The 27987-nt window shown below is 40.7% G+C and overlaps 2 protein-coding genes across 6 annotated transcripts; both read left to right on the plus strand.

Moving 5' to 3' along the window:
- Positions 1–271: 271 nt before the first annotated feature.
- On the plus strand, positions 272–13786 carry LOC109989072 (sorting nexin-14). Of its 5 annotated transcripts, none has more exons than XM_029278640.2 (31): positions 272–689; positions 814–1041; positions 1169–1289; positions 1617–1690; positions 1968–2046; positions 2152–2195; positions 2300–2387; positions 2481–2565; positions 2661–2817; positions 2968–3043; positions 3202–3246; positions 3366–3446; positions 3654–3768; positions 4135–4290; positions 4401–4525; positions 5157–5215; positions 5700–5726; positions 6588–6734; positions 7419–7551; positions 8724–8910; positions 9434–9517; positions 9797–9897; positions 10184–10295; positions 10502–10542; positions 10714–10833; positions 11569–11692; positions 12180–12344; positions 12489–12584; positions 12721–12812; positions 13079–13135; positions 13552–13786. In XM_029278640.2, exons 2-31 carry the CDS (start codon positions 905–907, stop codon positions 13588–13590), a joined length of 2967 nt encoding a protein of 988 aa, XP_029134473.1. In that variant the 5' UTR covers positions 272–689; positions 814–904; the 3' UTR covers positions 13591–13786. The 5 variants fall into 5 exon arrangements, with proteins under 5 accessions (XP_029134473.1, XP_020496337.1, XP_020496338.1 ...); XM_020640681.3 differs by having other exon boundaries at positions 293–689; positions 13549–13786; XM_020640682.3 differs by lacking the exon at positions 5700–5726 and having other exon boundaries at positions 295–689; positions 13549–13786.
- Positions 13787–22142: 8356 nt separating this feature from the next.
- htr1b (5-hydroxytryptamine (serotonin) receptor 1B) lies at positions 22143–27876 on the plus strand. The gene has a single exon (XM_020640722.3). It carries the CDS (start codon positions 25708–25710, stop codon positions 26827–26829), a length of 1122 nt encoding a protein of 373 aa, XP_020496378.1. The 5' UTR covers positions 22143–25707; the 3' UTR covers positions 26830–27876.
- Positions 27877–27987: the final 111 nt, after the last annotated feature.

Here is a 27987-nt window from a genome sequence, read left to right on the forward strand (position 1 = left end):
GGACAGCATCAGGGTATCTGTTCATAATCTGCACGTAACCATAGCAACAACACGGTTGCAGCCTACCTGGTATCGAAACTAATTAATTGGCATTTGGCTAACTAGTGATTAATAGAAAATATTGGACATTATTTGGTTGCATAGTTTTTTCATTTTTCACGTTGAGTTGTTTACCACAATGGGATATTTGCCTTAATTCACTTTAACCACGTTTAATTCAGAAAATACAAATAACCTACTCCAAACTCGATCTCGTCTCGATACCTCGCCGTGTTTTTATTTCTTCTCCTACTGAAGTATGGACAGGAGGATCATATGTGCTCTCGGTTGTTTGTGAACGACAGTGGCCATTATGTTAAAGGCTGCTGTTTGGAGCCCAGCGGAGGTGACATCACGCGTCTCCAGCGCCGACGATCAGATGCCCCTCAATGGACCCGAAATGACAGCTAGCGCAGCGCAGCCATTAGCCTCGCAGTGTTTGAGTTTAAAGACAGTCTACATACAGATTACGCTGCGTAATTACCTCTAATTCTGCTGTGGTTTACAGCTGTGTACGGCACCTCGCCTCTCCTACGCTGACCTTAAAAACACGCAGCCTGCGTATTTTTTTTTTTTTTTTTGCAAAATCATGACGGTGTCGCTGCTGGACTACAGAGAAAATGGCCCATAACATACACCGTACATTTACAGTAAGTGCTGGAGCGCATTACTAAAATCAGTGCCACCTGCAATAATCTCTCTTGGCAATAAAAAGTATTTTTTTTTGTTGACGCTGTGGTGTGTGGTTGAAACACGCCTTTTCTGTATTTTCAGACTCCACTGACCTCAGAATCCATGGGTTTATCCTAATTTTACAATCAATATGTAAGAGACTACATGCAAATAGACTGCCAAAGCGACAAAAATGGGATGCATCACGACTTTCCTGCATAAAATAAGACGCAGGATGAAGCTAGAGCGTTTCAGAGAGCTGGGAAGACAATATCCAGTCTTCTGCTTTTTGCTGCTGGTACTGCTGCTCACCACTCTGCTTTTAAACAGGTAAATATACATTTTTAATACTTCATCATTTCTTAAAACATGACATCCCTAACATCCTCATTTGTTCCCTCTACATGCTTAAACATCATACTCTACTAATAACAGAACATTTCTTCTGTTTTGACAGATATATTCACATTATTATGGTGTTTTGGTCCTTCCTGGCTGGAGTCATCACTTTCTACTGCTCTTTGGGGCCTGAGTCTCTGCTGCCTAACATTTTTGTCTCCATCAAACCAAAGAATAAGGTAGATTAAAAAGCAATAATTAATGCCCACTGATAAAATTTAATTGCATGCTCTTCTGACTTTGTTCTTTTATAATAACCTTTTTTGGTGTGTCTCATGCTTTAGTCTACATTAAATGGTTTTGGTTAACATAATTTCCGGGGGGGGCTCGCATGATAGGACCATGTTAACTTAAATTGTTATTGGTGTTTAGTGTCTCCAAGCTCAAATAAGAAACTGTACATCACATATTGTTTCTTTGCTGTTAATGAATGAACAAACTGGTGTTTTAATGAAAGGATCGCTGGACATGATGTTTATCTTCGACATGTTCATTGTCTCTTGCAGACATACCAACAGGAGCTGTTTCCACTGGGCCACAGCTGTGCCGTCTGTGGGAAAATCAAATGCAAAAGGCACAGGTGAGATACCTGTTTCTGATGTGGTACTGTCTTGTCTTGTGTTATGATCATTTCAGTCAACTGTGGTTGTTGATAATAAATACACTCTATGTATAATTCTGCCTTCATTCTATGTGATCATATTCTTATTTGGTAATTCTGTCTTAATTCAACTCATTTGATTTGTCATAGCTGTCAGTATGCACAATAATACATTTGTTTATCAAGCTATGGATGATGTTACACTGCCCTCTTGTGTTCATGAAAGGTGTTTCTTTTCTATTTTTTCCAACATTAGACCGACTTTATTACTGGAAAATTATCAACCATGGCTCGACTTGAAGGTTCCTTCTAAGGTGGATGCTTCCCTTTCAGAGGTAATACATTAATTCATTAATTAATCGTGATTCAAGACATTTGAATGAAATTAATAGTTTACGTTTTCCCACCAAACTAATTTGTCTGATCTACTTGTCTTCAAGATTCTGGAGCTGGTTCTGGAAAATTTTGTATATCCCTGGTATAGGTATGCCATCTGTTCAACTTTTAGTGTATGTTATAATCAAGTTTAAATAGTATTTCATATGATTTATCTTGTGACGGTTGTGACTTTGTTCTGTTTGCTTCCAGAGACATCACAGATGATGAGGCGTTTGTCGATGAGCTGAGAGTGACTTTGCGCTTCTTTGCAGCCGTGTTGGTCCGCCGCACCCAGAAGGTACAAACTGCTGTATGAGCTAAATCTTTGAATTCTAATTGGCTGAACAGGATTTAGTTGTGATTTGCTTTTTTTTTTGTTTTGTTTTCTTAGGTGGACGTGGCATTGCTCATCACACAGAAGCTTCTCAAAGTTTCCATGAAGCACATTGAAATAATTAGCAAAGCGAGACAGAGAGGTATTGCTGATCTGCATAATCCACCAAGTCTGTTCTTTGTTTTCACGTGAAAAAGAAAGTGAGGAGAACACCGCTCTATTATTCCCCCTCCGTAGTTAAGAACAGCGAGTTTCTTCAACAAGCTGCTCTGGAGGAATACGGTCCTGACCTCCATGTGGCCCTTCGCAGTCGCCGAGATGAGCTCCTCTACCTCAGGAAGCTGACTGAGATGCTCTTCCCCTACATCCTACCACCCAAGGCTACAGACTGCAGGTAACCCAGGACTCTCCACAGCCTCAGTGTACATTACTGTCCTCAATGAGACAGTCTGACAGCACTGACGCTAGCAACAAGTAGACAAGGATCCTTCTTTACGCTTTCAATTTCTTATTTCCTGCTGCCTTATCTCCTCACTCCTTCCAGATCTCTTACTCTCCTCATTAGAGAGGTCTTGGCTGGCTCTGTCTTCCTTCCTTCATTGGACTACTTGGCTGATCCTGTGAGTGTAGACACATTTTCAGCCATTTTGTTCCTAAAGCTAAAACTACTTAAACTTGAGCCATTCTACAGATGCTTGTCAGTCAACAGTTATACTGGATTTAGGTTATTTAGGTCAGTTTTGTGGTCTAACTAACTTTTTCTTTTCTTTTATCTTAGGACACAGTGAATCATTTACTTTTGTTATTCATAGACAACTCCCCTGTAAGTATACTGTGACCTGATATTCATAGGCAGTTCCATGTACAGTCTGAATGTGAGCATATAGCTGCAGAGGATGCGTTGGATAAACACGTTCTTCTTAACGATGTCTTTCCCTGCAGCCTGAAGCAGCCACAGAGCCCTCGTCAACGTTGGTTCCTTTCCTGCAGAAGTACTCTGATACCCGCAGCAAGAAGCCCTCTGTAAGTGTTTCATCTGATTCAGAGTGTAAGAACCACTTCCCCTGCAAACCACCAGATACTGCATTCAATTATCTTTTGTGTTATCACAACATGCAGATTTTTTTTTTTTTTTTTTGCATAATACATCAGGTCTTAAGGAGCATACCAGGAAGTAAGAAGATCTTATCTTTGTTTACAGACAACTTCTGTCGTCTCACTTTTAATCAGGTGCTGAAGCTGGAGTTGAAGGAAATCCGAGAGCAACAAGACCTCCTCTTCCGTTTCATGAACTTCCTGAAGCAAGAAGGAGCTGTCCATGTGCTCCAGTTCTGCCTCGCAGTTGGTAGGCATGTCATAAACCTGTAAAATGTTTAGATATCTCAGCTGTCAGTCAGGGTTATATTTTTGTTCCGTTAATATGTAAATGAGTTGCTTATCTTGTGGCCCACAGTCACTGGAGCAAAAAGACCATTTTAAGTTTCTACATTTTAAAAATGTAAATTTTCTTAAAATAAGTTTGGCTACTTCGGTAAAGTAATAATCCTGCTTTGGTTGAACTTTGACTCCGTTTCAGAAGTATTCAGGAGAAATTGCTTAGCTACACAGAGGAAATCAGTCAGAAATGAATCAGGAAAACTCACTAAAGACTGTACATAAACCTGACTTTCATATTCCAATGAGACTGAAATTTCTGAATGTATTTTTTTAGAGGAGTTCAATGACAGGATTCTCTGTCCGGAGCTATCTGACTCAGAGAAGGTATTGCTTCATGGGGAGGTGAAGAAGATCTATGAGAGCTACTGTTTGGATGAGAGCATTGACAAGATCCGCTTCGACCCCTTCATAGTGGAAGAAATACGCAACAGTATGTGACAGCATCTTCCAATAATCGCCTAAATCATTTGTCTACATATAAAAACCTTCAGAAGAATGTATGCTAATACCATGTTTTTTTTTTGTTTGATTTAATTCCAGTTGCAGAGGGCCCGTATGCAGAGGTAGTGAAACTGCAGACCATGAGGTGTTTGTTTGAAGCCTACGAGCACGTCCTGTCCCTCCTGGAGAATGTCTTCACCCCCATGTTTTGTCACAGTGACGAGGTAGGCACCTACACCCAGAATTCAATCATTTAACTCACTGGCAGCCAGCTCGGCAATTTATGCCTAAGCCTCAATCTGTTTCACCCGTTTGTCGTGCTCTAAATTAAACTACAGTCCTTCAAAACAAGTCTGTCTTAAGCTCAGACTGAATATTCATTTCCTCAGATTTTTGTCTCAGAAGTAACAAAACGATGAACTTTTGATTCATTGACTCTCTTGCACTATCCTCTTCCGACCTCTCAGCCACCAACCACTATCGGACATGTCATCAATACCAGAAGCGCAACTGGCCAATGAGCCGACGCTGGCCAAATGCCAAGCTGCCAAGCCGAATTTCACCCCTCAGAGGCCGTTTCATTGAATACAGCTGGGTGAACCAGAACTCAGTCATTGTCCACAGCAGGCCACTGGCTTTATGAACAGTGCCCCTGCACAAAAATGTTATGATTATTTATTTTTTAGCCACTTCTATTCTTGCTCAAAAATAAACAGTGCAGCCATGATTATTAGTAAGACATTATGTGGTCACCTGATACATATGGTGGTGATTTTTTTTAGGTGAAGAGTTAGCTGTGATTAACCTAAAAATCACTTTCATTTATTTTCTCTTCTTCTTCATGGCCTTCTCCAGTATTTCCGCCAGCTTCTGAGAGGGGCCGAGTCCCCCACCAGGAACTCCAAGATGAGCAGGTAGGTTTCACTTTACCAACGTTTGAGTTGATGTGGAACAAAACTCAGTCTGAGCTTTATGTTAACAAGTACATGTTTTAATCTGTGATATAATAGAAAGTACAGATGATGATTTATTGGGATCTATTCACAGAAAGATACTAAACACAGAATGTTTGACTAGAAGTTTATCTGTTTAATGCTTTGATTGTTGTGTGTGCACCAATATGCATTCAAAGTTCCTTCATTTTCTTTTAGAATTTCACTTATAATTTATGGATATTTTCGAAGTCTACAGTTCACTGCATCCTCATAGCAACTGCAGCCTAAAATCGCTTCTAATTAGAAATAGATATGTGAGAATTCTTGCCAGTATTGTATGAAATGTACGTTTGAAATCAGGTGACATGATCCCAGGTACGGACTGCAGTGTGTGTATCTCGGGGTGCGGTGTGTATGTGGCCACGGGGGCCCTGCCACTAACTCCTTGTGCATATTGTTCCAGAAATAGCCTGAGTTTGGATGACATCCGGTGAGTATAAGGCATCAGTGTGTGCTGTTTGAAAAAAAGAAAAAAAAAAAAAGAAACAGTGGCTGGCTGAGCAGTGCTGCTGCACGCAAGATACAAACAACACTTCATTGTCGCCTGACTGGTGTACAGAGGAACATGTGCTGCCTTTTATTCCCAATGATCTGTGCTCTCTGCCACCTGCAATCAGGGCTACAGTTCGATGAGCACGCCTTCATCAAATGATAATGATGTTTAACTCTTTTGCTAATCTCATTTCACTGCTAAATAGATGTTTGATTTGATGCCTGTGTTGTGAATGCAAATGAGAGAAGGTTGTAAAAAAAAAAGTGACCTCAATCAGCTAATGTTGTTAATCATTCTGCATGAGTCATCATTAATAATATTTAAGGAGGCTAATCGGCAGAGATCCTGCTGAGTCTATGCAATGGGAATTCTCCATCAGTTCAGGCTTTATTTGATAAGAAAATGATTAAAACATATGAAAGTCTTTGGTTTGCTTGTTTGAAAAAATATAGAATTAGGGAAGCTTGAGGAAGAATGTTTAAATCTGGTTTAGACAGTTTTTAAAGCAGCATGACTTAAAGGAGAAACAAGTAGATAGTAGTTCATATTGGCACTCCATAACAAGACAACCAACCTAGAGCTTCAACTCCCTCCATGTCTGCAGTTCAGTAACCTCCCCCCTCCCCTCCACTTTGCCCGTCTGTCTGCCCCGTTACTCCATCTCTGTATTGCCTCCCCCGTGCTGTGTCTGTGTGTCCACTCTTGATTCTGTAACCACCATACTGCCTGACCCCGGTGCAATCCACGGCCCTCTCCCTCCTCTTGCCCGTCGGGGACGTGACCCTGTTCTGCTTATAGTTCCTGGGACTGGAGCCCCGAGTCCCCGTCCTCACTGTTCACCGCCTCTGGCAGCTCTTCACCTGCATCCTTTAACTCCCTCCATGCCCAGTCCACGTTCACAACCTTACCATACGGCTCGCTATCCCACCGCCACTCATCACCCAAGTAAGTCAGGGTCCATCCGTGTGTCACAGGTCGCTCAGTGTGATGTCATGCTGTCCACTTTTCCCTCCCATGTCACCCCCCTGGTCCCCTCCAGACGCTTGCATGGCTGGACCGATGCATGTGATTCTGTTTCTATTTGTCATGTGTGTCCAACAATACTCTGGATTTGTTTAAGCTAAAGATTTGACTCTTGTTTTTGACATGACAGTGACTTTACAATGTCCAGTTTCTCAGGCTTATATTGTGTTTTTTCCCCCCCTGATTTAACTAACACTCCTACATAGCACCTGTGATGTGATGTGTCGTTTCCAGTTGGCATTTTGCGATCATTTAACATTGTGATCCTCCTCCAACTAGACATCTGTTCATGAAATCACTGCTGTGTGCTGTGTCTGCTTCTGGCCCTGCTGCCGCCCCTAAACAACAACCCAGGCATTTCATTGTGAGATGGCTGTGAAGTGATGTTTTTGGCTTTGGGATGGCTACCTTGGCTTTTTTTCCCCCCCACCCCTCCTCCCCCTACTGTACAATCATGATAGTGATGCAGTCTGTGCTCCTTGCTTCATGTTTTCTCCTCTACAGTTTTCTTTCCTGTCACAGCTTTCAGGCTGCATGCGCTTTGCTGAAGCGATGCGCGTCTCCTCCTTCACACATTGTCTAATCACCTCCCTGTACGGCCTGCAGGAACACGTCAAAGAGGGGCGAATCCTTTGGGATCAGCCGCATTGGCAGCAAGATCAAAGGAGTATTCAAGAGCACGACCATGGAGGGAGCCATGCTGCCGTCCTATGGGCTGGTAGAGGGAGAAGACGATATGGTGAGGCTAATTAAAAATATTCAAAAACACAAATCTTTAGGTGATACACAGTTTTTGTTGGGATAGTGATATAATAATGATTTCCTTTACAATCTGCTCTTAAACTTGAAACAAATTATTCTGTGTTTTTACCTAAGATGAATGTTACATACTGGCTTTAAAATAGCAAATATAGGATTTAATGAAAAGATAATTGTTTACTCTAAACTAAAATAAGCAACTTCAAAATGTCAACCGAGCACCTCTCCTGTACTTTCACTGTAGTAACCACTTGGGTGTGTTAGTGAGTAATGAAAGGAACCATTCCTTCCTTTGAGTTTTCCAGTTCAATATCAAAGGTTTCAGTCTTCGATCTCTGCTGTTGAAAGCACCACTTGACCTTCAGTGTTTTCTGTACTTGCCTAATATACATCATATCTGTAAGTAGATGCCCGCTCTGGTTCACAAGAGCAATATGTCATCACAGCCGTCCTCCTGCAGAGGGGTCACAGTTAAAAAAAGCAGCACATTTTCATTTTCTCAATGCCATACGCTTCCATCCTTTTTAAGTTGCCTTTATAATAGACACATATTACTCCGATTCTCTTCTTACATATCATCTTGTATACGATAGAGAATCTTGGTGGGAAACCTGCATTTTTGATGTTATCATGTATCCTGGTTCATAAATATTTCTGACATTTGTGACAAAGTGAATGGCTTGAAAATAGATCCACATTTCAGGGAGTTATTCATATTTCAACTGTGCATATACTTCCTGCTGTATAGACCAAATTTCAATTGAATGTGTGGCCACACATCACATACATGCATCTCACAAGCCCAGAAGCGGTATCTACGTGTATATTTCTATGGAGCAAAACAATCCTTTGTGTTTAGTTCTAACCATTAACCATTAATGTCTAATGATGACTGCCCTTTTTTATGTATATGTACAAATATATATATATATATATATATATATGTGTGTAAACCTGTCTTCCCCAGCTGGTGCAGGGTAAAATGTTAGCTAAATGTCAGGAAAGATTTCTTTAATATCCCTTCTTGAGTGGAGAATGAAGGACATGCAGTGTTTTGAATTGTACTCTGGCCACAAGTTGAAGACTCACTTCAAAACCAACAGAACTTTTACGGCGCCTGACCTTAAACTCTTCCTCTTCCTTCCGTTCAAGGTGGAGGAAGCCATGATGGTGCTGGAGGACGACGCCCCCATGGAGGCAGCCTCCACTCCCAGTACGCCGAGAAACCTCTCAGCCTGGAACATCACTATCCCCTACATTGATTTTTACGATGATGATGTGAAGAGGGAGAGGATTCCTGTGTTCTGTATCGACGTGGAGCGCAATGACCGGAAGGCAGGTGAGACTCTGCAGACCTGTACCGGGATAACTTCTCTCTGTCCCCACAGAGAGGTTACCCTACTTTACTGTGTGGTGTTTCACAGTGAGCTGCTCTTGTTCTGAAGGGAAGGTTTTACATTCTGAGAACGAATTTGACCAATAAATACCTGAAAATTTTGCTTAATTCTTTTTATATTTCTCAAGTGAAGTTAATCAAGGGTTACACTTGGATCTTTATCAGCCTGCTTCTGAGAAAACAGGGGAGTGGTTGTATAAGATCTGATTGGTAGCTGTATGACTCATTAGCAAACAAAGCAGGGATTTTATGATCCCTTGATTCTGAGAAAATAAACATAGATTATCTTTCAAAACCTTCACTTGTGTTTGTTTAGCTCACTGACATCCCATGACATGTGGAGTTGTGCTGCGTGCACAGAGGAGGCTAACCTATAGTAGATCTAACTTAAAGTAGATCTAACTTACAGTAGATCTAACCTATAAAATCTAACTGTATGTTTTCCCTCTGTGTGTTTGTGCGGCAGTGGGACACGAGACTGAGCACTGGTCTGTGTACAGAAGATATCTCGAGTTCTATGTCCTTGAATCAAAGCTCACTGAGTTTCACGGTAAGGTTTCTTTCTGTCTATGATTACTCTGGTTATCTTTGCAGAGCCTGTACATTTTATGCTTTTCACTGACTGGCAGAGGGAAGGAATTACTCACCAAAAAGGATTCACAGAACATTACTTTTAAGTAAACATTCATTTCAAGGGTCGTGTAGGTTTCAAAGTCCTGCTGTAAAATTTCATTTGGTAAGCTGAATTATTTTCCTACTAAGGAAAAAGAGAGCTTGTGTTTTGAATCATACAGGCATTCCTCTCTGTGAATTCTTACACCCTCTGCAGGCTCTTTTCCAGACGCACAGTTGCCTTCCAAGAGAATCATTGGTCCCAAGAACTATGAGTTTCTCACATCGAAACGTGAAGAGTTCCAGGAATACCTGCAGGTAGATTACATTTCTGCTTTATTTGCCCTTTATATCCGCATTACAGATTGGTAGATTTAGGGATGAGCCAGAATTGAACAAAAACAACTTCTACATATGTAATGTTCCTTGCAGAGGTATGAAGAATTATTTTTTACAAACTGCTGTGTCTGTAAGGTCTGGATGATGAAATTGGGCTCATGTCATTTTCAGGCTAATACTCACGAGTTCCAAATTCAGGATGCTGAGGGAGGCATGAATGTCCATGCAAAATTAATATCGACGTCATTGTGTGTTTTCTTTGCAGAAACTCCTGCAGCACCCGGAGCTTAGCAACAGTCAGCTGCTTGCCGACTTCCTGTCTCCTTACAGTATGGAGTCTCAGTTCCTGGACAAGATGTTACCTGACGTGAACCTGGGTACAGTATGAGTGAGATAAAGACCAGTGAGATAGATCATGTTTGAACAACAGAACTCAGTTAAAGTGTCAGACACATTGTGTTAGTGATTAATCAGTGGCCTATCTTTACCTTATCTTTCTATATTTAATGGCCTGTCGGTGCAGAGAATAGATGTGTGTGTTTCAGATGAGGCATCACTGTGATGATGTATTTGTGTTTCATAGGGAAAATCATCAAGTCAGTCCCCAGCAAACTGATCAAAGAGGTAAGAAATGCATTACTGGTTGATTATGTCTGTGTGTTTGCTCTTCCACAATACAAACCTTTCCTTCACTGCAATTTTGCCCTTCAAATTAGACAAATACGCCTGCATTAGAAGTAATACTGTCATTGTAAGCTTTAACATATGATCCCTGCTGTGATGTCTCTCTGTCAGAAAGGACAGCATCTGGAGCCTTTCATCCAGTCCTTCTTCAACTCCTGTGAGTCTCCAAAACCTAAACCCAGCCGCCCTGAGCTCACCATCCTCAGCCCCACCTCGGAAAATGATAAAAAGGTTGGGGACTCTGTTTGTTCTCTCTCTCTCTCTCTCTCTCTCTCTCTCTCTCTCTCTCTCTCTCTCTCTCTCTCTCTCTCTCTCTCTCTCTCTCTCTCTCTCTCTCTCTCTCTCTCTCTCTGTCTGCAAGCCTGGGCTGCAGGAATTGTCATCTTTCAGTACAGAAGGTAGAAGCTTCCAAACAAGCTTTACGGTTACCTTTTACACCCTTGTTTATGTGTTAAAATCTCAGTTTTCAATTATTTTCAGTGTTTTCTCACGGGTCAGCTGTCCTGAAATAAGGGAACATTTGACTGGACTTTAAGAACCAGACATCACAGCCACTGCTTATCTTGATTTTTTTTATCATGAGCTAAGCCACATGGTAATATGTCTTGTTTATAGTTATTCCCAGAAAAATGTAAATGCATAAATGCATACAGAGTTTGCAACAGTCTGGGTCAACATATTTTATCATGTATGTATAACATATACTGGATATTTTTAAGCTGTATCTGCGATGACATGCAGTGATGTTTGCCCCGCATCAGACTAGTTAGATATGACTGTCTAATAGAGGGATGAACACGTACAGTTTGGAATAAAGATGGGCTTTCTATGCACTATATACATTGATCACTTTATTTGATATAAAAAGCAAACAATCATAAACTGCATATTTATTTACTCGGAGCAGAAAAGGTGAATGTCAAAGGGCTTCAATCCTAACGTCGGATGTTAATCTCTCTTTCGTAGCTCTTCAATGATGTCTTCAAAAACAATGCCAACCGCTCAGAGCTGAGTGAGAAGAGGCACAACCAGAACTACTTCATGGAAATGATCAACGTGGAAGGGGTGTATGACTACTTGATGTATATAGGTGAGCGAGCTCCCCATGAGTTTGTCCATCAATCAAATTTATGACAGGAAAGGAAAGTTTGTGTTCACGCTGCGTGTCTTTGAGCAAGACACCTCAAGTGAGCTTTCTAACTTTGAAGTTAAAAACTGCTTTAAAGTAAAAGAGGACTGGGGCGCTGGTGGCGCAGTGGGTAGTCCCGTATGGAGGCTATAGTCCTCCAAGCTGGCGGCCCAGGTTCGAATCCGACCTGCGGCTCCTGTCCCGCACGTCATTCCCCACTCTCTCTCTCCCTGATTTCCAGCTCTATCCCCTGTCCTATCTCTCCAATAAAGTTACAAAAAGCCCAAAAATAAGTCTTAAAAAAGTTAGTTTTTATTTTAAAAAAATGAAGTCTTTGTAGAATTGTACTGCACCATTTATCAGCATCATGAAAAGTACAACCTTAAAGCCCTGACGTAGAGCTCATTGTTTTTTCTTTCTTCTTCTTGTTCTACTTAAATGTTGTCAGGCCGGGTTGTCTTTCACATCCCCGACTGGCTCCACCACCTGCTGATGACCGGTAGGATCCTGTTGAAGAACACACTGGAAGCATACACAGACTACTGCCTCCAGTACAAACTGAACCAGGTGGTCCAGGAGCACCGGCTCGTGTCACTAATCACACTACTCAGAGGTACTAATGAAGACACGTTCACATTAATGTGATGCTGAGAGGGAGGGGTAGTGAACCTGTGATTCTTTAACCATCTCTCTTTGAACGCGGTAATTTAAGGAGGTGAAATGATCGTATGACGTATCATAATCTGTGCCCTTCTAGACTCGGTGTTCTGTGAGAGCAGTCAGCCTCGCTCGGCTCAGGACAAACAGAGCAGAGCCAGGAAGACGTTTGACGAGATGATGAAATATATTCCAGGTATTCATACAGATCTTACAAGAGTTGTAATTTTGTAAAGAAACAACAGCAAATAAAACCATTGTAACTGAGAAAAAGTGGTTATTATTGTATTAATGTGTTGGTTAGGAAATTCATTATAGGTGTATGTTTTTAGACTTTCTGGGGAAATGTATCGGAGAAGAGGCCAAGTATGAAGGCATACGTCTGCTCTTTGATGGACTGCAACAGCCTGTTCTCAACAAACAGGTAAAAAAAGACCCTCACTCCAACACACAAACACTTTACAAGTTTATTCCAGCACGTCTGTCCTTCACTGCAAGAAATGAAGTGAATTTTCTGTATCTCTCTATGTTAACACTCATACATGACTGTAAGCAAACACTGATTTATTTAGTGTTTCGTGCAATAGCTCTCCAATGTAAAAATTCCTCTGTAATTCATTATGTAATTATTGTAAAAATGTCTTTCATCAACGGCCTTGATGCTTTTCGTCTTCTCTTCGCCTTCCGTAGCTGACGTACGTGCTGTTGGACATCACTATTCAAGAGCTTTTCCCTGAACTCAACAAGGTAACAGAGACTAGCTTCGGTTTCTGCAGAGCTAAGAAGAGTCGGAAACTAAGATACTTTGAAATGAGAGATCATAAAAGCAGCTTTAGCATTAATATAAATCACTGTGTTTCTTTTGGAGAATGTAATAAAGTCTGTTGATAACCTGTCTTGATGAATATGATGTAAGAGTTATGGCTCCTATTAGAAGAATTTGTGAGTTCAGCAGTGAATCACTTCCGTTGTACTGTTTACTATGACGATTATTGAACATGAAGGATACTTTTAAAAAATTGTATTCTTTGTAAAAAGTGAAGTCCCCTGTTAATCATATGAATACTAGGTTTTTTCTTCTTAAAAAGCTTCTGAACTTTTGTTGCCATCTTGTTCCTTTTATGGTCCAATTAGATTTGTGTTTGCTTTTGTTTCCTCAGCAGGTACAGAAGGAGACGTCTGTGATGGCTCCTTGGATGTAAGCCTTCAAAGAGGTCGAGCTGACGGGATTGGAGGTATTAACGCAGAGACTTTTGTCAGTGTTGTTACCTTAAACTAACATGTAGCTCATAGCATCTGATCTGGAAACCTGCTGCTGCATTAACAGGAAATATGAAGCTCTTCCTGCATTATGTGTAACTTACTTTGTAAAATAAATTATATAGATATATGCCATAACAGCGTTCCTTGTGTGCCTTTTTTTCGGGTTCAGTTTTGGGAAGTTAAGCTCACATTTCAATGTTTCCTGTTATGTGTCGCTGTAGAAGAGCTCTGCTGTCAAGACTAATTGAGACATAAATCAAGATAGTTTTTATAAGAAATGTGGAACACAGAATGTACTATTTATAAACCTCCAGCTTCTGATTATCTATTCACATCTATCTTAATACGATCACATTTCCTCTTTTCATGAAGTAAAAAACCACCACACTTGAGCTGCGTGAAGTTCTCTGTGCCTTTACTCCAGCAGCACCCCCTAGTGGAGATATTTATACACTAAAAGTTTATCGAGGAGAAACAGAAAGATTGTTTCTAAACAACAAAGCCCATTACAATAGAATAAATACGGTGTAAAATAAACGTATATAGCTTAACATTACATGTGTGTTATTCAGTTATTGTTGATGTATTCTCACAGGTATCACTACTGTCAACTGAGAGAGAGAGTAAAATAAACTTAACCTAACAATCAGTGCTGAAAGAAGTATTTAGATCCTCTATTTAGAAAAGACATTCATTCTTAGTAATAAAGTGTAGAAATACTGTGTTACAGATAAATGCCATGCGCCCTCAGTCATATAAAATACCATATAGCTTTAAAATGTACTCCAACAACTAGAAGTAAAGCATTGTTTTAAAAGATGAGGATGATCTGAATTCCTTCATATACAAGCTGCTGTCTTTATAATAATCATTGTAATCTATTTATAACATGCTCATGTACTTGAAGAATTCATAATTAGTGAAAGGTTAATTATTTCCATGTAATGTTCAGTTTAAAACGTCTTCAAGCTTAGTGATTAGCTGAGTGACTGCCCTCCATCAGTGGAATTTATTCAATACGGTCAAAAAGCGCATTTAATAACCTTTACAGTGGATCAGGTGAAAACAGACAGAATCCTGACAGTTTGGTCTCCCTGCGTTTGGTGCAACAAACATTCAACCAAACTGTTCCAAGGTTTTGTCTGGTACAGTTTGGCACGGGGGTTGACACAGAAAGTCATGTGACATTACAAGTTCAAACTCTTAACACACAAATGTATTTGTTTTTGTTTTTCAGCCTTTGAGGCACTGAATCCTGTCCTATTAGTGATCCTTTGGGTCATAAAAAAGACAGATACTTATGGGTTGAGTGTACTCAGATGAATTAATGAGTGATAAAGTAAGGTTACTTTCGTTTATCTTTGATCATGATGATGAAGCAATCTTCATGCAATTCCTTGTGTTACTTCCTTGGAATAAAGCTGCAGCTGCTACCTTTCCTTTCTAACACTTACATTAACAATATATTATTTCTGCAGGATGATGTTTTTTAACAGAATTTTATTTCAGTGGTCCCAACTTCGACCTTGGGCCCGTCCCATTAAATAACCTCTGCTTTTCACACTCCACCAGCACTCATGTGTTACGTGCACTTGTCTGTCCACTGGGGATTATGTTGTTCACCTCCTCTCTCTATCATCATCTGTGTCTTTCTGCACATAAACCTCACACATACAGCACTTAAGCAAACATACATAAACACAAAAAAAAATGCTTATACCGTCAAGCAGACAGTAAATGAAGCCTCCCCTCACACTCTCACATAATCAAGTCATCTTCTTCGCCTCAAATCTCAGAGCAGCACGTCAATTATTATGTTTGCAATCTATACCGCCGGGTAATCTGCCTTTAATTGTTCAAATTAGGCCATCTGTGATACTGTAGTTGCATGCTGGGAATATTTAGAGAGGGAATTAAATGCATAATGCAACAAAGCCCCAGTGACTGACACAATGGTATCACTGCAGCATCATATCTGGATGGGCTTAATAAATCAATTGCACGCTCTCTCCTCAAAGGGTGGATCACTTCCAGCGTGCAAAAGTGCTGATAAAACTCATAGCTGTGTGCAGTCAGTTTGCCATTTGACTGGTCAGTTTCTAAATGGACTTGGCCACTTCCACTCAAGCTAAAACAAGGCTAACCACAGAAACATAGACCGCTTATCAATCAGAAGTCAACACTTAGCTTACTTCCTATCACGTTTTCCTCCAGGGACAACATGTCTGCCCATTACTGCAATTTGAACACCCTTGCTCTTCTCTTCTTTCTTGTAGCTTCATGCTGAAATACAAACAAACAGGCTTTTATTCAAGTGACCCATACAATATTCAAGGCGTGGATGTGCAAAAAAAAAGGGGGCATCAGACCTCCAAAAAGTGGCTGAATTTCTTATCATTATCAGACTTTTAAATGTTACAGCCCAAAAAAGGCTCTATTTTCTCTCCTGATGCATTTTTAGCTTAAGGCCTGTGAGAGCTGATTGGCATAGAAGACGGCACCAGATGCCATCAGGTCAGGCTGGGACAGGCTGCAGCAGGATGGCGTCTGAAACTCAACATGTGCCCTATATTCGATTGTACTTTGATGAAGTCTTCAGATTCCATCACAGTGGTGAAAGAATGTTCACATCCTGTGCTGAAGATTAGTAGAAATAACTAATTACACTGTCACAATTCTCTTTGGAAAGTAGAAGCAACACATTAAAACATAAAAAAGTAAAGGAAAAAAACATGTTTTTTTAAGTGGACACAACTAAAATACATCTATTAAGATTAGAAGCAGTTGTTTTTTAATTAATTATCCTTAAAAAGTCATATTTATAAGCAAACATTCTAAAATTCACCTCTGACTAATTGATAAGATAGCATGTTAGACTTGAACTAGTGCCTACAATACCCACAATGCAACTTGAGCTCTGACTGAGTTACGGCCACAAGCAGACTGCAGAGGTGAGATTACATCACTTTTTTCACTTTGATATAACAGATTTTCATATTTTTTGGATTTTCAAAGTAATTGTTTTTGACTGAACTGGGTTTGACTCGTGTGACATCACAGCTAACCTCATCAACAAGGTACAGGACCCCCAACTGACACCCTTCTCTAATCCCAGCCTACAGACACTAATGTTACATGAAAGTTAAATCTCACATCTTGTTTAGTGTATGTTAATAACTCACATTATTTGGACTTTTCTCTCTCCGTACATTACAGATTCCCATATCAAGATATCACAACTGTATCCCACTTACATTTCTTTAAAAAAACACTGTATTTTACACATTTTAATACTTTTTTATAGTCACTCATATGTTTGTGCTTGACTCGCAGCACTTTCCTATGATCATTTTATTGTAATTACTATGTGTTTAGTGTTATTCATCAAACCTATATGGTTCTTCTTGCATGTGAAAACCTGTTTTGCAAAAAAAAACTGACTTTGCCCATTGAAGGCAACTAAAGTAAGCCTCTTACAACTGATAACTCACAGGTGGATATTCCCAAATCCTTGTCCTTTGATAAATAAAATCAGAGCATCTCCCCCTGAAATGTTGATGACGAGCAAGTTGAAACTACAGGACTAATACCTTTACTGTTTGAATGCTGACATGTGAGGCTCTTTAAAGATGTAGGTCCCTTAATTAGCTGCCCCAGCTGCTCAGCTCGGTCATTCCTCCCATGTCTTTCTCCAAAACTTGGATGAAAAGGACTTTGGGTGGAAAGGGAGGGTTGACTCACACAACAACAAGGGATCTGTCCTAAATTGAGTTGGCCCTGTTTGCTCCCAAACTTTACAGCTGTCAGTTATTAATGATGGAAATAGATGACCACCACATTATACTTAAGTACTCCTGATGAACTTGAATTGAGAAAGTCTGTAGTTTAGATGTGTGGGTGAAAAGGTAGTACACTGTACTGTCACTTTAAAGCTTCAATAATCTATTTCTGATATCTACAATTCTACAATTCACTTAGCAGATGCTTTTATCCAAAGCGACGTACATCAGAGAGTAAGTACAACACAAGCAAGGATCTAGAAAAAAGGGAACAATGTCAGTAAAAGCAAACGATCAGCTTTGAGTCCGATTGGACACACAGGTGCTGACAGGCATTGCACAGAGGCAAAGCACAACATTGAGGGCAGTTCTTGAGAGCTCTAATCAGTATAGAAACCATCTTATAAGTCATCGTTATCAAACAAAAACAATCGTCACAACCATCATCATCATCAATAATATTGAGACCATCATCATTAAGTTAGTAGGTATTCATGAAAGAGCTGGGTCTTTAGCTTTTTCTTAAAGGTGCAGAGGGACTCTGCAGATCGAATGGAGTTTGGAAGTTCATTCCACCACCGGGGACAACAGAGGAGAAGAGTCTAGTCAGAGACTTAGCACCCTGTTGTGAAGGTTGGATCAGACGCCTTTCATTGGCAGAGCGTAGTGGGCGGGAGGGAGTGTAGACCTGGATGAGAGAGTTAAAGTAAGGAAGAGCCGTTTTTGTCGCTTTTTTGTAAGCGAGCAGCAGAGTTTTAAATTTGATGCGAGCAGTAACTGGGAGCCAGTGTAAGGAGATGAACAACGGAGTGACATGTGCTCTTTTAGGAAGGTTGAAGATCAGTCATGCTGCTGCATGTTGTATCATTTGCAGGGGTTTGATAGTGCATGTAGGAAGACCTGCCAGTAGAGAGCTGCAGTAGTCGATGCGTGATATCACAAGAGCCTGTACCAGGAGCTGTGTAGCATGTTCTGACAGGTAAGGTCTGATCTTCCTGATGTTGTACAGGGCAAATAGACATGACTGGGCAATGGAGGCTACTTGAACCTTAAAACTTAGCTGGTCATCAATCATGACACCCAGGTTCCGGGCAGACTTCGTGGGCATGAGTTTGGTTGTTCCAAGCTGGATATTGATCTGTGGTTGCATAGAGGGACTGGCTGGGATGACAAGGAGCTCAGTCTTTGAAAGATTGAGTTGAAAGTGCCGTTCATTCTTCCATTTAGAGATATCAGCAAGGCATGATGAGATTCTTGCAGGGGCTTTAACATTGTCTTGCAGGAATGACAGGAAGAGCTGGGTATCGTCAGCATAGCAGTGGTATGAGAAGCCATGAGAGCGGATTATTGAACCAAGTGAGCTTGTGTATATGGAGAAGAGAAGGGGACCAAGCACTGACCCTTGAGGTACCCCTGTGGATAAGCTGTGCGCTTTGGACACTTCTCCCTTCCACGACACTCTAAAGGATCGCCCAGAGAGGTAGGACACGAACCAGCAGAGGGCAGATCCTGAGATGCCAAGTTCAGAGAGCATGGATAGGAGGATTTGATGGTTGACTGTGTCAAAGGCAGCAGACAGGTCTAGCAGTAATAGAACTGAGGACTGACCCGCAGCTCTGGCAGCTCGTAGCGATTCTGTTACTGACAGTAGTGCAGTTTCAGTAGAGTGGCCCCGCTTAAAGCCTGACTGATTTGGGTTAAACAGATCGTTTCTGGACAGGAACTCAGAAACTTGCTTAAAGATAGTCCGCTCAAGTATTTTTGACAGAAAGGGCAGAAGAGAAACCGGTCTGTAGTTTTCAACCTGGGCTGGCTTTAGTTTGGGTTTTTTGAGCAGAGGGGTGACCCGAGCTTGCTTGAATGCGGTGGGAAACACACCCATTGACAGAGAGGAGTTGATGATATGCTTTAGTGCAGCATTAAGCGGAGAGGAAATGGTCTGCAGGAGGCTTGATGGTATTGGGTCCAGAGGACAGGTGGTGGGCCGAGTGTCTAGCACAAGCTTAGAGACTTCATCCTCAGTCAGAGAGGAGAATGAGTCGAGTGAGGCACTTTTGGTTGGTGCCTTTGGGCTGAGTTGGTCAGGCTCAGAAAACTGGTTGCAACCTTTTCAGTAAAATACGAGGCAAACAATGTCTGGTTGTCCTCAGCCCTGCTCTTTGCTCTCTTATGACTTCCGTGAGCCATGGACTAAGGTGGGTTTTGCGAGCGGGTTTGGACACCAGAGGGCAGAGCTTGTTCAGAGATGAGGCTAGTGTGGAGCAGAGTATGTCTGTAGCCTCGTCTGTAGAGAGTGTGGTAAATACCTTTTGGGCAGGCAAGGCAGCCATTACCTCGTTAGACAGCTGAGCTGGCTTGAGCGATCGAATGTTTTGGTGGTATGACACCATTTGTGGCTGTACCTGAGGGAGTTCCAGCAAGGAGATTGTGAATTGAATAAAGAAGTGGTCTGATAGATGCAGAGGGATGACAGTCAGGTTTGCTGTCGAGCAGTTCCGAGTCGGAATTAAATCAAGAGTGTTGCCAGCTTTGTGGGTAGGAGGAGTTGGGACCTGCTTGAGGTCAAATGAGGATAGGAGAGCAAGGAAGTCTGTTGCCTGGGCTTTATCAGTGTGTATATTTACAGTATGTCTCCCATTACAATTAGTGGTGTTCCACCATCAGGGATTTCTGAGAGTAGCATGTCCAGTTCCACAGCAAAATCATTCACATTCCACCCTGGTAGGCGGTAAATGATAGCAATGTACATTTTAATAGGAGCAGTAACCAAGATTGTGTGATATTCAAATGAGGAGTTGTTGCTCAGTGGGAAGAGTTTATTGAATTTCCAGGTATTAGAAATGAGAATACCTGTACCAACTCCACGTCCAACTGAGCAGGGTGTGTGTGAGAACACTGTGTCAACAGAAAGAGCAGCTGGTGTGACTGTATTTTCTGGGTGGATCCAGGTTTCAGTAAGGGCAAGTGCCTGAATGTCTGACATTTTTGCAAGTGCTTGGATGAATTCAGTTTTATTCACAGCAGATTGACAGTTCCAGAGGCCAAACGCGTGGGTAGAAGAGGCTTTCTTAAGCAGAGACAAGTTGTTAAGATTTTGTTGTCTATGACAGATGTGTCTTTTCCTGTTCCCATGAATGACAGAGATCTCTTTGTAGCACATGTTGCGTTTACCAGATGATCAGAGAGAATAGGCAAAGCAGTAGTCGTGGATCCCTGGGCTCTCTGGCCACCCTGAAGCGTCAGAGCTTGTTCTGCTGGCAGTTTCGGATTCAGACTCTTTTAAGGTTGGATTTTCGTGAAAATCCCGCCCCAGATTTTCAGCTTGCAATCAACAGAGGGTGTGACACGCGTCAACTGCCTCTCTTGTTGATGCTCAGAGAATGAAACTTAAGTGCTCAGTCCAAACAAAGCCTGACAACGACCCACTATCAGTATCTACTCAAAGCAAGTTTCGATTCACCCACCTAGCTGACAAGACCTTCCTAGTTTTCAGATCAGAGCTTGTTCAAAGCTTGTCAGTGCTTGTTTGTTTGATATCAAACAAAGATGATGTCTGATGATGTGCTACCTGCCTAAATATGGCAGACAGACAAATGAGTAACTTTGTGTTTAAATTAATGGACAATTAGCAGCATAAGAGCCAGATAGTTCCCCGAGGAGTTGGTGGAACAAACAAAGAGCGAAATATTGGACTAACATTTGTCAGATGGCCAGAAATACAGCCAAAATAAATGCAAATATTTCTCTATTTGATTGAAATGTCCATAGGTATGTTTTTGCTAACACATATGCATATTACACTTTGTTACCATGTTTTTTGAACACTAATATGTGTCCCTAATTTGTCCACAAACCCCCCAATTATGAAAAATCCATCCTCTCTGTCTTTCGCTTGCTCCACTTATTCAGAAAGTGTGTGCTCAGAAAGGCCAAAAAAGTGTAAAGCATCAACTTAATTATAGTTAACCAGTTCGTTCATCATGAAAATCCTTTAAATCAAATGACAACAAATTGGTAAGCATCATTTCAAGTTACGTATTAGTCTTTGTATGAAAAGTAGATTCATAGTAAAATTGCGTTGTTAAACGAAAACAAATTATCTAGTCTAAATGGGGAGTTCTTTCAAATCCATCTTTATTATAAACATGTAACTTTACTTGTATCTTAAACAAAAAAAACTTTTCCCAAATAAATCTAACGAAGAAAGATCTAAATCCATGCTGTGCTTGTATTTGTTATAATGTACTGACTTTAACGCCTGCTGGATGCCTTATTATGGGACTAAAAATAGGACCTTCTGGCCTCTGTGAGATTGGATGTAGCAGCGACTGCTGTGTGTAGAGATGAGACCAGATAACTGAATCCGAGTCACAGAAATTGGCCCATGCTGCTGCTGATGCTGTCACTGAACTGGGTCACTCATTCTGCCTTTTCACATCGAAAACAAAAACCAGGAAACAACACGAGGATAAATCCAACCAAACCTCAGCCTGCTGTTTGTTTGGGAGTATACAGGAGGGTGTGAAAACAGTAAAAAGCATGTGTTTTGGTGTGAATGTGGGCGGTAATGGTGGCTCTGTTGTGCCCTGTGCTCTTGCATTAGCAGTGCAGGCAGTCATGGTCAGTCAAGGGGTGCAATCATGGACTCACAGGATGGTCCGCTTCACTGAGGTCCGCCTGACGGCGCTCTCTGCTGAGCTCGGATACACAGGAATTACTGCTGTTTGTCACTAGCTGCAGGGGAATTCAAGTGGGAGACAGCACAGACAATAACCACCAAGGACATGTGTATCTATGCTTTTTAATATAGTCTGACTTCAATGAAAAAATATTTCCATTTCAAACACAGTATGTGATGGTTGAAGTGGGCCTGCATGATAATATATGCCATGTGCAATAACATTGTTCAATACTGCAATAAGGCTAATAGTGTGATTAACAAAAAAGAAAGCATGCATTTTAGAAATAACTCAGTTTCTATTTCTTTCTTCGTTACCTGAGTTTGCAACATGTTACTTCTGAATCCAAAAGGAATCGTGATAATTTTACCACTAAATTGGCCCTGAGGGGAAACTGTAAGCTAGCATTGCTTGTCCCCATAAAATTATATCTTAATTATGTAATATAATCAGACTGTTGTGATGCGTTTGTTACAAATGCTCATATCCTATAAGTGAAGCTTCAAAACACAAGAGGAAAAGGTAGTTTTTTCAAAATAAAACAGGGAAAAACGATTGATCACTTTGAGACGAGACATTTCTACATGAACTTAAATAACTCAGTTATAGAAGCATTTTCTTAATAACAAAATACTTACATTGCAGATAGTTTATAATTCAACTCCATCTTGACTATTATCAAAAAGTGCATCATCATCAGTAAAAATCTGCATCTTCTCCTTCAGTGTACTACACATGTGGCTGAGTTCACCCAGTTTCAAAAAGCATCTATTGTTCAAAAACATCCACATGACTCGCAAAGCATGACTGGTCACTCGGGTCATAAAGTCTGCAAAGTCTGCAAACAACTGATGGTTCTCCACATCTTTTTCTTTTGGAAGTTTGATAAACTGCTCTCCTAAAAACCTTTCAAATGTAATTTAATTGAATTTAGTTTGTTACACTTTTCAGGGGACTGTGTGCAACGACATTGATAAATTATACAAAGAAAAATGAAAAGTTGGTTGCACCAGATTTAGTGAGTCACTAATTTCCATCATAAGTCCACCATAAAAGTGACACAAGACATCACATGACATAAAATGAGTAATTTCGGTCAAAATGAATCTATTAATGATTATATAGAGGAGAGTAAGAAAAGAAGAATTGGGATCTGTCCCTCATTTAGCAGTAGTTGTTTTTCCTTATGGGCTTTAAGTCCCACTGGCAAGAATCTGTGTACCTATTTTGTATCACAAAGAAGTATGTATCACTTTTTAGGATAGAATGCTTTTAAAAGAAGTGCAGAAATATTTAAAAATCACACAGAAATAACACTTACAGTTACAAGATATTTTTTAGACTTTCAGACAAATGAGTATTTAAAATCTGCGTTTTTCTACTCGATTTATTAGCTGGTTTGAATACAATTCAACAAGATGCCTTCTTAACAATCTAAAATGAATGTTACCTAAGCCTCTATTGTCTCTCAATGACAGCTCATCTAGTAAATGAGTTTAACTTTGTTAGTGATAATATAACTTAACACCGTACAGAAGATGAAATTCAACAGACGTGTCGCCTGTGTCGAGTTAAAAAGTGGGTTTGAAAGCGAATGTTTTCTTAAATATTGAAACTTGTTGAATGTGTAAAGCCCTGAATATAAGCTGCTAACACAGAAAGCTGAGCTCCACGAGGGCTGACAACCAAGTCTAATTCTTTAGCATACTGAGTTTAATCAAAAGAGACAAGTCCATTTCAATTAAAAGTTTCTGCAGAGCGAAAGAACAAAAGTAGAAATAGGATTGTTGTGGCTGCCTGAGATGAGAAGAGAAAATGTAACAGCAGGCCCAAAACTCAGAATGTATGTGAATATGTGCATGGGCTGGGACTCCCTGTCTGTTTGCATTATTTAATAACCTCACTAAATATATGATTTGGTCAACTTTAAACCTCCAACTTTTTATTCACCTACTGGTTTCACAAGCAGACTTTCAGAACTGCTGCTGATCAAATAAAAAATGTTCAGAATTATGTAAGACACTCAGGTGTTGTAATAATTCTTCATTATTCTAGATGCTGCAGAAGAGGAATATTCATCACCTAAAGGCTTACATCACAGCTCATTGAAGATGAAACGAGCATGATTCATGTGTAGAAAATGAAGATAAATTGCACAATCTGCCTGCAGAGAGACCAGATACCGTGACCAGTCATATGTCACAAGAACCTTACATTGTGTGGCAAAATATCTAAACACAAGGTTTTCCCACATCTCTTCAACTAACCCACATGACCAGATCACATCGTAGCGGCATGCTAGATATGCTGAATCCTGAATTCTAGAGAACCTTATCCTTGAGGACTCTTAACAATGTCAATGTGTTATCTAAGGTCCAGTCCAATCTGCTGTGTGTTTAACCAACATTTATTTATATAAAACTGATCATTACAACTGCAGCAGCTGTGAGAGCTTGAATAAAGATCCAAAACCTTATTTAACGTGTCCCTAAATCAGCATTCAATAGTCAACATAACACACTATTGTGTCTTTACCAACAGGTTTCAATGTTGCTTCTCCTTTCAGACCTAAATGGGTATATAGATGAGGTAATAAATGTTCACAGTAATATGTCTTAATAGTAGATGTAATACAAATTAAGAAAATACAATAAAACATACAAACAAAGCTGCCATCATAGTGTGTTATAAAACAAATATAAAATGCTTATCTTTACTTTGAATTTCTGAATTCCTTTTTTGAAGTGTGGCTAATAAAGGGGACCTCAAGTTCAATGTTGGCAGTTTAAACACTGATTTAGTGTTAAAATTCCATTTTCTTTATTACTTTATTGATAACTTATTAACTTCCATTACAGTTATATAACTTTTCAATAACTTGGTAACCAGAAGTTGGTTTTGTCAAAGTTTTTTAATGGATAAGACCACCTTAATTCTTAAACTGCATTGTTACAAATTCATTCGGGCATATTGCTGATTATTGCAGATTTTTTTAAAGTCTAAATCTTGCTGGGTGTTCAGTATGTGACCAATGAGAAACACTGGGCACTATGACCCAGCAGATAGCCTGCTCTCTCCATGGAGAGAGAAAGAAGGAAACAAGGCTGTGATCAGTGGTGCTTGTTTGATGTCAGAGTCTGTATAAAAACTGAGACTTTGGGTTGGCTCAACATTCATCCACAGCTGGGGGCCTGAGAAGACACACAAACACACACACACACACACACACACACAGCTCCGGAGAACCTGTGCCCTACATGCGGATTATCTGTGACATCCTCCCATCAGGACGCACTGCTGAGGCTTTTACGCACAAACCTTTTGGATTTTAAAAACCAATTAGAAAGACTTTTTGAGATGACTACAACACGGAAAAGTTTGAAGCAGGATGCATGATTTTTTTTTTCTTTACGAATTGTCTTCTGAAGATCGTAAAACAGGAAAGGCGGAATGGGGGAAATCAGTTTGCTTTTATTTCAGACTGATTGTCCCATTTATCTCACCAGAACGGCGTGCATGATGTGATGTCCATCAAGGGAAATTATAAATTCAAACATCACAGAAAATGACATTAAATATGAGTTAGTGAGTAAAAGTTATGGAGCCAACCCAGCGGCTGAACACCACCAATGACAGTTTTATTACAGCTGCATCCACGGTGGATGAGATCACAGAGAGTCTCGCCTATCAAATAAGCCTGGCGGGGATTCTCTCTGTCATCACACTGGCCACAACTTTATCCAACGCTTTTGTCATCGCGACAATCTCCCAGTCGAAGAAGCTGCAAACTCCTGCGAACTTCCTGATCGCATCTCTGGCCATCACGGACCTGCTGGTGTCTATCCTGGTGATGCCGATCTGCGTCCTGTACACCGTCATCCACACCTGGACTCTGGGGCAGATCGTGTGCGACATCTGGCTTTCCTCGGACATAACGTGCTGCACGGCCTCCATCCTCCACCTGTGCGTCATCGCTTTGGATAGGTACTGGGCCATCACGGACGCGGTGGAGTACTCCAAAAAGCGCACGCCTGGGCGCGCGGCGGGTATGGTGGCCACAGCCTGGGTCATCGCTATCTCCATCTCCCTTCCGCCGCTCTTCTGGAGGCAGGTGAAGGCGGAGGAGCTAACCAGCTGCAGCGTCAACACGGATCACATCTTCTACACCATCTACTCCACATTTGGGGCTTTCTACATCCCCACCCTGCTGCTGATTGTCCTCTACGGACGGATTTACGTTGAGGCGCGGAAGCGGATCCTGAAGCAGTCCCCGAAAAAAGTGGGGAAGAGACTTACCTCTGCGCACCTGGTCAACAACTCCCCTGGATCCGTAACCTCCACAACCTCACTGCAGTGCGGGAGACACGACCCTCCGTCCAGTGACACCGGCTCCTCAACCAGCGAGAACCAGGTGAAGGTGACGGTGTCTGATGCGCTTTTGGAGAAAAAGCGAATTTCAGCAGCCAGAGAGAGGAAAGCGACTAAGACTTTGGGGATAATTCTCGGCGCTTACATCGTTTGCTGGCTGCCGTTTTTTATTTACACGCTGGTGGTGGCCACATGTGACACGTGCTTTAACCCTGACTTATTTGACTTTTTCACCTGGTTGGGCTACTTGAACTCCCTCATCAACCCGATCATTTACACTATGGCCAACGAGGACTTCAAGAAGGCTTTCCATAAACTCGTGCGCTTCAGATGCTTCGGATGCAGGTCGTGAACTAAGATCCCTCAAGTCTCCAGTTAAAATGTATTTAAGCAGGTTTTTTTTTTCTTCACATAAACAGCTACAAATGAATGAAAGTATATGGAGAATACAAACAATATTATTTCTGGGACTCATTGCCTTAAATTCTGTATCAAAATATATTTATAAAACATCTCTAGTCCTTCAATCCCAGGAGTAGACCTTTAATGCAACTTTAAAAGTCCATTCAAATGTCAAGATCAGGAGTCACATTTGGTTAAAAACAACTTTATGCACCCCAAAAATCACTTAAACTTGACACAAAATGCTCCTCTTGGTGAACAAATTGGCCTGCTATATAATTAATTCAGTGATGGCTTGACACTGACACTATTCTGTATGAATTCCTTTTTCTCTGGTACAGTGAATTAAACCAGTGCATTGCACATTATTCCCATGCCACGCTGAACACACATTAATAATTAAGCAACAGAGATCACGAACATCTGAGAGTGAAGTCAAAAATATACAAACCTGGCCGTGCCGAGTGATCCACTTTGCATTGTTTTAAACATGGAAGTTCTGTTTTTAGAGATCGGCAACATGTGTGTGTATCCTGAGAGATGATGACAGTGGGATATATTTTTATTATGGCGCTTGGACCGCTTGCTGCTCCCCTGTATGGTTATCTCTTTTATTTACACTAAAAAAAGAAAATGATTCATATCAGTGTAAAACAAAGAAGCTGTGACTGATATTTACTTAACAGAACTAAAAGCTGATCAAATGTTCAATTTAGCAGAACAAACAGCACCTTGTCTTGCTGTGTGTGGCTCTGTTTGCCGCTCCATTAAATCTGTATTTCCAGTATGTGACGCTCATGTGTGACAAAGGTTACCATCTTATGATCATAGCCACAGACGTTATAGGCTGCCCTGCAGAGCTATAAAAACAACAATGCTTATGGTGTGTCAGAATTGTGTGAAAATAAAGGTTTATTGTTCTAAGATGTTGTTATGTACAGATTCAGAGGTGTTGTGCAATAAAGGCTTTATCGTATTTATTTAGCAGAATTCTTTGAGTGAGAGTTTTGAATCATGATTTCTGTCAAAAATGTCTCCAAATCAAAAGTAATTATTCTGCAGATGTTCTGACAAAAAAATATTGTTAAGATTCCATATAATGCAACCA

Source organism: Labrus bergylta, chromosome 18 (assembly GCF_963930695.1).
Source record: "Labrus bergylta chromosome 18, fLabBer1.1, whole genome shotgun sequence".
NCBI lineage: Eukaryota > Metazoa > Chordata > Actinopteri > Labriformes > Labridae > Labrus > Labrus bergylta.